The sequence below is a fragment of the Propithecus coquereli genome, unplaced genomic scaffold (assembly GCF_000956105.1).
Source record: "Propithecus coquereli isolate 6110/MARCELLA unplaced genomic scaffold, Pcoq_1.0 Scaffold10, whole genome shotgun sequence".
NCBI lineage: Eukaryota > Metazoa > Chordata > Mammalia > Primates > Indriidae > Propithecus > Propithecus coquereli.
Genome location: NW_012133858.1, coordinates 10944429 through 10956898, shown reverse-complemented (window position 1 = coordinate 10956898; position 12470 = coordinate 10944429). Strand labels below are relative to the sequence as shown.

Genomic DNA, 12470 nt, shown 5'->3' with positions numbered 1-12470 from the left:
CTTAGGAGTCGGCAAAGTTGGCTTCTAGAGTGTGGTCTCACACTGGCTCACCGTGAGAACATTTCTGGCCTCAGTGTTCCCACCTGTAGAATGGAGGCCCTGGACTAGACATTCTCTGAGGCCCTCCCCACTTCTACTGGGCCTTGAAATCATTAGCCTTCAACCTGGAAAGTTGGGATCATACTTTGTCAAAGCACACGAGGTTTATTTGTCCACACATGTTAATTCTCTGTGGGGAGATGCAGAAGATTTTCTTTTTCTTTAGCCTCTTCTGGGCATACACAATGCCTATGGTCAGGGCAGCCGGCAGCACGGGAGGGACAGTCAAGGTGAGGAGGATCAGGGCCATGGGCGCGGTGTCTCTTGGAGGGACCTGAAGTGAGGAGGGACACATACATGGATTAGTCCAGCACAGGAGGTTGGGACCCTTCCTGACACCTTCCTCCTGCACCTGCCTCCTGCAGCACCATAGGGGCCCTGGAGACCTGGGCTCAGAATACTCATAGAGTCCACTCTCTTGTTGGGGCTGAGTGTTCTCTTGGCTGTGCCTATGGAATGAACACGTTGTCTCCCACAGCAGAACACAGGAGACCTTTGACCCCTGCTCCAAGTCCACCCTGCCCTTTCCTGACTCTGTTTCTCTCCACTTAGCATTCCTTCTGCCCAGGCACCTGTTCCTTCTCTGCTCTTCATACTTCCAGGCACTCTCTGGGCTCCCAGGGCACTGGGACTAGTCTTGGGTTATAACACTTACTCAGCAGCATGACTGTTGGTTTATAAATCTCTCTCCCCAACTAGCCTACAAACTCCTTGGGTGCAGCAGCTGTGACTTGTTCATCTTTGAAGTTGTCTTTGAATCCATCTTACCTCTAAATAGATATAGAGCCTAGCACGGGATCTGGCACAGAGGGGGTGCTCAGTACATAGATTGAATGGTGACCTGATAGAAACTAGGAGCAAGGTTCTGCCAAGATCTCAGCATATATTATCAGCAGTAGGGAAGACACTGTATAATTAGCCTGCCCTCACTGGGTACTGACTCTGGAGCAGGCACTGCGTTAGGCTACGTATATTATTTAATTACTCCTCACAATGACCCTATGATGTAAACACTGTTATTCTCTCCATTTAACAGGTGAGAAAACAGAGGCTTAAAAAAATTAAATAACTTTCCAAAGGCTACATGATATTTAGATGATGAGGATCTGAACTCTAGTCTGCCTGGTTCCAGAGTACAAACACATGGCCAGTGTGTGACATCATCAAGTCAATTCTCATGGAATCAGGGTCCCTGGCAGGTCTGCAGAGGAGGCTCACCCAGCTAAGGTCAGGGCCAAGATCAAATCACAGCATTGCTTGTTTTATTTCTCACCTGCTCTAGATGTTAATGATTCTACCCTTTACAACGTTGCCTATGTTTTTGTGAAATTAACCAACATTTTAGCTATAAATGATTGAGTATTAGAAACATAGAATTCAAGTTCAATAACAACAGCTGTTGGGTACATCTTTTGCCCAATGTCAATTTATCACAAAATTCATCATTTCCTGCTTTTTCCAACCACAGACACAGAGGAGTTTTGACCCTGAAGACTTAGCTTTGTCTAAGCCTGAACCAGTGCAGATGGAGGCAACCAACAGAGCGTCAGGTTCTGACCCATGAGAATATGGGGTGTGGGATCAGCCTGTCGCTTTAGTGTGTAATGGACATTGAATTCTGCCCGGGAAACCTGCATCCCCACTCACTACCCAGGCCGTCATGGGCTTTTTCCTTGCTTTTCTGCTCAATGTTCCTGCTCCTCAGATGAAATTGACAAATTCCTCAAATTCTGGCTCCATCCTACTACTAACAAAATGTGCTGGCTTCTTCTGCCCTCCCTTGACTTAGAAATGCTCCCTGGTGGCTTATCTCAGATTGAAATAACTATTCAAAGGTTTAGTTTTAGCATGAACATTGCCTAGAAATTCCCGTGACTATGTCTTTGCACGCTAATAGTCCCCCCACCCACACAAAGATGCCACCAGTCTGGACATTGTAGTTTGGCCACGTACACCTACTTTCTCACCTGTGTTTACATGTTTTATTCACAATTTTCTCTTCTTCACTACCAGCCAACACTATTACGATCCCAGCGAGTCTAATTAGAGACTACATGGTTCACAGCAGAATTAGACTCTCAAGACTGGAAAGGACCTCAGAAGTCATTAGTGACAGCCCTTCCCTCCTCACCCAACACAGCTATGAAGAGAGGCTTCTAAATGAAACCTGACACTCCGTAGCTTAAAAGGAAGTGGGGATCCCATGCAGTAACAGCTCTGTAAAAGTAGAAATTTAACTTCATTTCAGACCCCAACCAGAACACATGGGTAACCCACTGATCACGTAGTGTTTTAGGTGTTACCTGGGATCAAAGTAGGCATGACGTTCAAGGTCGCCTTCATTCTGATCTACTCCCGCCTATCTAGACTTATCTCACAATTGCTTGCTGGTTCTAGAAGATCCTTGTGCCTTTCTTTCTTTGGGTTTTGCTCGCTCAAATTAGCATGCCCTTCCTTCTCTCTGATCTGATTGACTAAATTTTTCCCATTCTAGCAGGCTCGAGAAATGTGTACTTCCTCTAAGGATATTTGGGTCTGGGTATCGCAGATGCCACACTTGCATAACTCCTCATTCCTATCCAAGTGATGAAAGCAGCCAGTGAACTTTGCAACTTTTCACAGTTGCCCTATTCAATACAATTGGATTGGCATTAACTGCATGTGGCTATTTAAATTTAAACTAATTAAAATAAAATTAAAAATTCATTTTCTTAGTCACATTAGCTACATTTCAAGTGTTTAATAAGCAGCTGTGGTTGTTACCATATTGGACAGTATAGATATAGACTATTCCTATCATCTAATAAAGCTCTTTTGGACAGCATGGATTCGTAGAATGATGAGATCACAGGTAACCTTATCCAAACCTCCTGGGTCAGGTCAAGCTGTTTGGAAAAGCTACACTATTGCAAAGCTTTACCCCCAGTACTTACTCCGTGGTGCATATATATCCCTAGGGCATAGAAAAAACCCACAACACCAAGGCAGGCCAGGAACATCATGAACTTGAAGGCATCACTGTATAGTTTGAAGTTGAGAGGCCGGGGGTAGAGGATGGATCTCACCAAGTCCCCTTTGGCTGTATTGTAACCTACATAAAGATAATCACAGTGAAGTAAGGCCTTTTAATACAGTTTCTCTCAAAACCAAAAGTGGTTTGGATTGAAGTAAGGATCTGGTAAGTGGACCATTTGAATAAGGAGTGAAGACAGCATTGCTCTGACCTAACAGTGTATTCACATTCATTGTTGCTACAAATAGCCAGGAGCAATTGATGGCTTTCACTTAGCTCTGCTTAATTCCTCTTGCTCTGGGAGTCAGTGCCTCAGTGGCTCACAGTGCAGCTCCCCATTCACCCACGGAATTGAGAAAAAGAGGACTAAGGAGTTGAAGAATGTGGGGACCTAAGAAAATGAGATGCCAAGAGAGGGAGCTTTAAAGCTCAAACATATCTTGAAAAATAATTGAAAATTAAGAGAAAAGGAAAGGACAAAGAAAGTAATTCCTTAAAAATGTATATGTATAGGCATCTGACCATGTCATTCTTGTGCTTAAAAACCTTCTAGAGTCCCCACTTTCTTAAAATATAGTTCAAATTTCTAGGCATGGCCTCAAGGTCCCCTTCACCCTGATCTACTCCGATTTTGCTGGACTGATCTCTTAACTGCTTACTCATCCCAGAAGGCCCCTGCACATTCCTTCCTTTGTGTTTTGTAGACAAAAATTAGCACGTCCTTCCAGCTCTGAGATGATTAGCTAAGCCCTTCCCATCTGATCAAAATTGGCTCAAAAGGCCACCTTATCAGGCAAGTGTTTCCAGAGTTCTTCTGCCATACTTCACACCAAAAGTAATTTTTCTGCCTCTTTGCAGTCCCTGTAATATTTGGTCATATGGCATCTATCACCATGCTATGCTTTATTTAACTATAAATTCATCTGTCTCCTGTACCAGACCATAATATTCTTTAAGGAAAAGGAATATCTAACAAATTTTTGCTTTAGCCTTCAATGCATAGCACATAGTAGATACTCATTAATAGCTAAATTAAAGTGATTGACTACTATATATTCTAGATATGAGTCAGTATTGTAAGTATAAAATGTGCCTTATCCTCACTGCTTGGTAGACAAATATGGCTTTGCTACCTGAGCATTTTATGAGTACTCAGGTGGTTTCCATGCCATTAGCTTCTGTTTAGGCACCATGCTCTAATACCCACTAACTAAACATTTTAAAAATTTGATTTTTTATTTTAAAAAATCAGCTGAAACAATAAAATCATAGACCAAACTAATGCATAGTGGTTTCAAAGTGCAATGTGTGTTTTGCATCTATGAATACATGGGGTGGCAGAAACACAGGTTAGGGGTGAATACAAAAGCTGGGACCTGATCATGGAAGAACCTGGTTGTATGTCACGTGAAAGATTGGGACTTAAGAAGTATTTGTAGAATCATCAGATAAGGTGCCTCATGTGGTAGGGGAAAAAGGGAGGAGTTAAAGATGATATTAACAGGCTAGCTAGATGGCGATCCTGTTAACAGAGAAAGGTAATACAGGAGGAGGAATTTACTTTTACATGCATCCTCGACTTTGACGTATCTGTAGGGCAGCCAGTGGCAGTAGCCAGCAGGGAGTTGGAAATACAGCCTTGCAAGCAACTGTTTGAGAGCTTGTTTGGAGGTTCTAGCAGGGGAGCGCAGCTACTCATATACCCTTGACCGAAGACCGGTCCTCCTCTAGCGGGGAAGGTTGAGCGCGCAGCTTCGGGAGGGACGCACGTGGAGAGATGAGGGAGGAAGGGGACACCTGCCTAGCCAGCCAGATCAGCCGAATCAACCCTGGCAATCAATGAGGTGACAGATGTCGCAGCCTGATCACCCTCACATCCGCAAGTAACTCTTTGAAAGGAAAATGTCCTCATAGTCATAATAGTTGAAATTATTTTTTTAATAATCACTCAGAGAGGGTGTAGAAGGAAAAGAGAGAAGGCTTTTGGTCACAAGCTAAAATAAGAGCATAGTTTTGCCTTTGAGAAATTTTACTTCATCCACATATACTGTTCATTAATGGTTTGAACGATAAACCATTCAGTTAAAAATGGTGACAATTTAGAATAATAAGGGCCTGAATGAAAAAAAGTGTGGCTATTATTACCAAAATATGACAAACTTTCTAATCCTAAAAAAAATTTCCCTAATCTAACTCTCCCCACTTCCAAGCATGGACTAAATTTACAAAAGTGGAATCCACTAACCTGTTCGCAAAACGACTGCTCTTACAGGCCCCTGCCCAGCGGGTTTGACCTGGATAACTTCTGTTCCACAGAAAAGGACGTGTTTCCGATAATCCTCCAAGCTGTGAGATTTCCAAGGCATAGTGTTCTCCGTTTGGGGCAATGGTGTCTTTGTAACAGGTATACTTTCTCCTAAAGAAGATTGTATTCTCTTGATTTTATGTAAACTCAAGTAATTGTTCAGAACTGGTACTTGCTAGCTTTAAGGAATTCTATAAACCACAACTAATCTGGTCTTAATGCCCTTCTTATGAGTCAGATGCCTGTTCTTAGGAATGCTGGTGGCACAAGCAATGCTAGACTCGATTTTATTTCAAATATTTCTATGAGATCTGCCTATTTTTCCTATAGTTGGCCTGCATGGCTTGTTGTCCTAATTTAAAAAGCAGCCTATTTTAGCTGAGTTGTCAATCATTCTCCCAAGTGTTCATTAAGCTCAGCACTATTCTAGGCAATGAAGGAGCTATCGAGCACATGAATAGTAACTATATATATATTTGCTTTTCATTCACCCATTTACTCATTTGTCGACTTATTCACTCATTCATTCAACAAATATTTTTAAGTGCTTATTCTGTGCCACCAACTGTGTTAGGTGCTGGGAATATAATAATGTACAAGAGAGACAGGGAGCTTAGGGAGCCAGGCTAGAAAATAGCAGTCATTCCACATCATTTCCAGATATAACCTATCAAAGCCCCCTTTTTAACAACCCATTCTTTTGCTCAAAAATCCTTAGGCTTTTCCATTTCCATTACTGAATAAAGCCCAAACTCTCTTGCTCGATTGTCAAAGCCTACCACAATTCAAGTACCATTGCCTCTTATTCCCCTACACAAGCTCCGGCTGAACTAGGCCACTTGCATTTCCTTTTATTGACTCCCATTCGTTGCAAGAACCAACCTTTTTCCTTTCCCTGATGGCTGTAAGACAGGATATATAAGGTACAAAGAAATTAGCTCAGAGTTCAAGAAGGATAAATTTCAGAAACAAAATAAAAATGTTAATAACGCTTTCTGGCTTCCAGATTTAAAGAGCACTAGAAAGAATTTAAAATTCCATCAGTCTTTACCAAATGTTCAATTACCAAGATAACATGTCATCTTTCTAATTTGAAAGTAGTGTTATATTGATCATAATTATACAAATTTAGGTCTCATCTCTCTTTCTAGGTAATAACTGAGGGCAAGGACTTTGACATACGTAACTTTTTATACTCCTCATTTTCCCTAGTAATATGTAATAGGTTCAAAATATATAGGTTTGACAAATGCATGGATGAATTAAATAAAAACAAGTACCCAGGCTTTTCTATAATTGATTTTTTAAAACTAGATTCCTGCCATGGTATATTTTTTTACATCCTAAAGGGCAAGAAGCCATAAAATTTTTATTAATGGTCTTGAATATTCTTCAGAAAATTCCTTTAGCCAAGCAGTTATCCCTATACCATTTCATTTAAAACAATGATTATATTTATCCATTGTGTGAATTTATCAATTGCATTCTAAATGGCTTTGTAAAAGAGTTAGAATTTGTTGACAAATCTCCAAATCATTATGCCACATTGCTTTAAAATTAGCCATTGTAAAAGGCAACTACTTATAGATAACTTCGAATGTTTTTTCTGTCTTTGGATCATAGAACATTAATCCACAATACATGCTTAGGCTAACATTAGTAACCAGTTTTCCACACAATGAAATTGGAGGCAGACGAGTATTGATCAATCAGAGAGGGCAGTCATTTGGAGACAATACGTTCCAGAGATAACACTCAAATCAGATATTTTTACAGGGAGATAGTTTTCAAGTCTCTTTTACACTATTCACATGTTAATAAGAAGTCTCATGTCTTGTCCTTTCTTGGGAGCCCAAGAAAGGATGGTTTCACCCAGAAAAGATTTGGGGTCTATGAAGGCTGGAGAGGGTTTTAGAAGGAAGTGACATCATTACTCATTATCAGTTGTACAGTTGGCTCCCCGTGCTGTCAAATGGAGATTCTTTCCCTTGTCCTGGAGAAGCCAGATGCCTCTGCATGGCGAGTGTTTGAAATGTCATGTCTTTGTTGATTAACGTTTCTGGGACTGTTAGACTGTAAACAATTTGAGAGCAGGGACCAGTTCTCATTTATCGTGGTGACTCCAGCACACAACACAGTACCTGGTGCATAGTAGGCATTTCTGAACTTTTGCTGAATAAATGGATGGCAAAATTTGGAATCCAAATAGAAATTGAGTGTAGTTGTAAAGATAAGCTTCTTAGCACAGCTGAGTTTGTGGCAATAGGATGAGACTGAGGAGGAGGAGGAGGAAGATCATACCAGAGGTGGGTGCTAAGGATAGGAATACCAAATCAAGAGGAAAAAGACGATCAGGCAGGAAAACGAAGGCAGCAGCTTTACCTGCCTTCAAGTCACCTTCCTCACTCCTATGGTCCTCTATATTTGGGACTAAAGGCCACCTCCAATTCTGGTCCTTTCACTTGCTAGCAGAGCAGCTCCAGCCCCTTTTTACCTCAGTCTCCTCATTTGTAAATTGGTATTATAACAGCTCCTAGTCTGATTTGTTTTGTGCAATGATGAAATGAGATGTAAAAGTTATTTATAAAATATAAGTTGCTATAGAGATGCTAGGAGTATTTGCTATTTTTATTCTTACATAAATAAAGACTTCTATATGCAAAAGACTATTTTGCACATGGGGCAAAAAATACCTAAGTCACATTTGTGAACAATTACCCTAGGAATACATTTGCAGTTTCAGGAATCTAATCCCAATCTTCTGATTGTTTAGTAAGAATTCTTTCCACAAATAGTGTACACGAGTGGGAGGATCTATGTAGCTGTGCAATACAGTTTTGAGACCATCCTGGAACTTTGACCTTTTTGAAGAAGTTAATGAGAAAAATATATGTATTTTGTTTTATGTGTCTGTCTCTAAAACTGGCTTTTGTCAGGACTTAGGTTACACAGATATTAGTGCTGATGACTTTAATCTTTCCAAAAACATACACTAGGAAAAGCCACTTGCCATTTAAGGTCATTTTAGGTCAATTTCACACATTGTTGAAAGGCAGTATTGTTTACCATTTCTACTTCTCTGGAACTCTCTGGATTTTTCTGAGAATCAAGGCAAGTACTGTGCACCTGGGCAGTGAGAAGACAGAGAGCAGCCCAAGGGCAGGAAGCCTTTCTGTCTCCTGCTGTTTGCTCATGGCCGCGCTCTCTGTTACTGCTGAGAGAAGCCATTCTCCATTGTCAGGCTGCTGGGAGATGGGAGCCTTGCTGCGTTAGAGTGAACAGGACAGTTTTCCATGGGCTTGAGGTTTACACACTGGGTACTATGGCAACATTCTGGGTAAAAGATATGATCAGTATGCAAATCCTCATCACCATCATTAGAAGGCAGTTAGATTGCAACACATTAAAGGGGTATTTTGTAATTATACTCAACATATTTATGTTTACTACATTTTCTTGTCTCAATTTTAAATTAAGTAGACCCATTTTTAATGTGAGATCTGTTCGTGTTGAACAATTTAGGAATAGATAATGAACTCCCATTACACTTAGGTAATGTTAGAAAATTTTGTGTATGGTTTTTTCCCCATCTTTATACCATTTGGAAAAAGAAAAACTCAATAATGTGTAAGCAAGAAAGACAAATAGTTTCTATTTTTGTGTTGCTGTATAGTCTCTTCTTCTGTCATTACAATGTGCTGTGTATTTTTTAATTTTTTGCCTAAGGAATGCTTTATATGTAGTGCCTTACTAATTACACAAATTCAGGTAGACTTTACCAAGCACAAATGAGGACCATTGGAACTGTACCTAGAAGACCAGTTTTCTGCTCAGTCTGATCAACAAGAAAAACAAATCTAAAAACCAGAACTGTTACACTGTGTTTGCCCTAAGATTCCACTCAAACTCCTTTGCAGTGAAATCTGTTCTTTCCATCTATAAAATGCAAGAGGCCAGATAAAATCTCTGTGCCCTTCCAGTTGTAAGCGTTGTGGTTTTGAGCTTGTGTTTTGTTTGGATGTGTGTATAGAACATTCTCATATTTATAGAGAGAGAGTGTTGCAAACTGTACCGTGCTCTTACCCTCCCCCGGACCCAAAGCATAGTGTTTACCTCACCCACTGGGCAATGAATCACATGTAGTGTTAAATGTTTTCTCTAGCTTTGTATTTATTGTGTCTTAATTCTTATATTGTTAAACACTCCCTGTTTGAATATATTGTGTCTCCATTTGAATGGAAGGACTGGAGGTGTCTCCCTCATCTATTGTTCAATATCCTAGTGTGGGCCTGGTATGAGGTAGCTGAGGATATGTTGATCTGATTAGCTAGCGCTTGGCCTGGGTGTTGGACAGGGCAGGGGAAGCACTGTAAGAACCACCTACCTGTGAGCATGCTTTCATTCACCACACAGTTCCCCTCAATCAGAACAGCATCACACGGCAATAAAAATTTTCCTGGAAGAATAAGAACATCTCCGGGAACCAAGAGATGGGATTCCAGCTCCTGCAAACCTGTACAACAGTAAAGTTTCCATGACTAGCTGACCTTTTCTTGTTTTTATTTAAGAATAAAGGTGACTAAGAACCCTTATCAACCTGTTGACCAAGAGCTACTCCATCTGCTCAACTACTCAAGCCCCTTCCCCTCTGTTGAAAATTCCAAGAGAATCAGGGGTAGACAATCAATCGGTTCCTGGGACATAGTAAAGGATTAGCTAAGCAACAAGATCCCATCTTGATCTTAATACCTGATGTAGTGCCCTGCCCATAACAAAAACTCAAGGGCACTGGGCAATGCAGAAGTGCCCCTTCCCTACTGTTTGTTCTCTTTGGCTGGGTTTCTGACACCCTGTGGCACACTTTGTCTTCTTGGATGGGGCCTTATGCAAATCATCCAAATAGCTTCTGCTGCCCTGGGGTGCAGCTCCTCCCTCCTTGCAGAGAGGCATGGTCACCCTACCCTAGGCCAGCTCAGAGCAAATACTGAGTGTCCAGCCAGCCATCTAAAAGTCCCTTCAGGCTTAGGTTCCAGATGGCAGTTCAAAATGTATGACACAGGGTCTGTTTGGGATGGTTAGGTGGGGAAATAAAGGAGTCTTAAGAAGGTTTACCCAGTATTAGTCCGATGAGTGATCTATGGAGGGCAGAGGGAATTTGAAGTACCCCAGACATTGAGTAGGAATGGTTCAATCAGGGCTGGGATGAGGGTAAGCTGCATAAGGTGCCTAGGATGTGAAATTTAATGAGACACTCACTCTTCAGCACCCTGAAGATGCAAGGTCAGCACTTGCACTATTTTGCCTCCTTAAATTTTGTATCTCAGATGCCTTCTTTGTCTCACCCTCGTCGCAGTCCTGGGTTTAATCAGAAAAGAGTTTTTCTCCTTGACTAATAATCAAGGACAAATGAAACCAATTGCACCTTGAAATGTTAAGATGCTGACGATGGCCTAACACATCCCTTACCTTTGTCTTTCACGAAGACTGTGACCTGGACTTTGTTATGATCCTCCACGAGGTTGTGTAGCTTCACTGATTGCTACCAATTCAAAGTCAACATTTAAAAAATAAATAAATAAAAAATAAAAGTCAACATTTAAATATCAATAATCCGCATCCTGAAAACCACATAATCTCAACATAGTACATGCCAAACCTGCTGTCACAGCCAAACTGACTCTGGGCAAAGGACTCAACCTCTACTTTTGAATCTTCAGCTTCCCTGCCCCTACCCCTACCTCACCTGACCCCATACTTGCAGCAGCAGATATGCTCATTAGTTTAATGCTATTCCACTCCCAGGAAAATAATGCACAGCCACTGCCTTCAAGGACCTAAGCCGAGGAACCAAGGCTTCACTTCTTGAAGGTGTATAATCAGAATGAGGAAGAACAAGCCTGTGAACAGGTCACTTCCCTCTCTATGCCTCTGTTTCCCTATCTGTAAAACAGCAAAGCTAAATTTGATCTGTAAGTGGATTTGCACTTGTAAAAGCCTGTGAATATTTGGGCTGAGTTTTCACTGCATGTGGAACAGCCATCCGCTCCTTTAGAACTGTGAATTTTCATACTGGGTAAGTGCGCAGACAAGAGTCATGCTGCCCACCTTTGAATCCTGACATTACCATTTGTGAGTTATTTAGCCTGTTTAACTCCCTTTTGCTCATCTGCAAGGGGAGATTATAACAGAATCTATTTTATTGAGTCAAGTTTTAAGTTAACTAATTTTTATAAAGCCCTTTTATAGTACTCAATGCTATGCTAAGAGCTCATGGATATTAGTGATTAATAAGAAAGTCGTTTGTTGGAAAAACAGTTGTGGGAGCACATTGACTGGGAAGACTTGCTTGAGGTAGAATTCATTGAGATATCATTCTGTGAAAAGCAGAGGAAATGAGAAGAGCCCAGAGAATTGCAGGCATCATCTCCTGGGGAGGCGGAAGCGAGCGGGGATTTCATCCACACGGTTCCTCATACAGACTTCCGGGAGCCACCTGCCAGAGAGAGCTTGACACTGGGCTGGCTGGGGCGGGGCTGAGGAGCCCCAGGAAGAGCTGTCTCTTTCCATAGGGATGTCAGTTATTTGGATGCCTCTGGTAGAAGAGGGTTTCAATATTGTCAACAATACTTAAATGCAGCTTAACCTAATTCAAATGTAAAACGTTTTTCTTTTAGATGTTATATTATTTTGATCTGTTCTTTTGATGTTTTTTAACGTTACAAGTGTCACCAGGCTAAGACGAGCATTACACGCAATTATGCAACTTTCCCCCTGAGAGAACGCAATGAAATCACTATTAATATTCATATGGAAAATTTTATTATTTACTTTAGTTTTGCATAAAAAGCTAAGCTTCAATAATTTGGACCAATTGAGTGGAAGAAGTGATATTACTGTTTAGTACCTATTCATTGCTCTAATGTGACTTTCTGAGGCTTCACTGTTGGGGCCTTCATTTTAATGATGGATAATAGTGAGAAAGTCAGCCATGGTTCTGTGGCAAGAACACTAGGATTTCTGAGTTGTAGGTCAGGCTTACCAACTAACCAGCCA

The 12470-nt window shown here is 41.1% G+C and overlaps 1 protein-coding gene across 1 annotated transcript in view; it reads right to left on the bottom strand.

Moving 5' to 3' along the window:
- The window catches only part of ATP13A5 (ATPase type 13A5), a 108319-nt gene that overhangs the window by 62049 nt on the left and 33800 nt on the right, over window positions 1–12470 (bottom strand). The window contains exons 8-12 of the mRNA XM_012640340.1: window positions 10884–10956; window positions 9802–9930; window positions 5358–5528; window positions 3033–3190; window positions 185–373 (exon numbers count right to left, since the gene is read on the bottom strand). Of these exons, the coding sequence (XP_012495794.1) occupies window positions 185–373; window positions 3033–3190; window positions 5358–5528; window positions 9802–9930; window positions 10884–10956 (720 nt within the window). The remainder of the gene's footprint in view (window positions 1–184; window positions 374–3032; window positions 3191–5357; window positions 5529–9801; window positions 9931–10883; window positions 10957–12470) is intronic.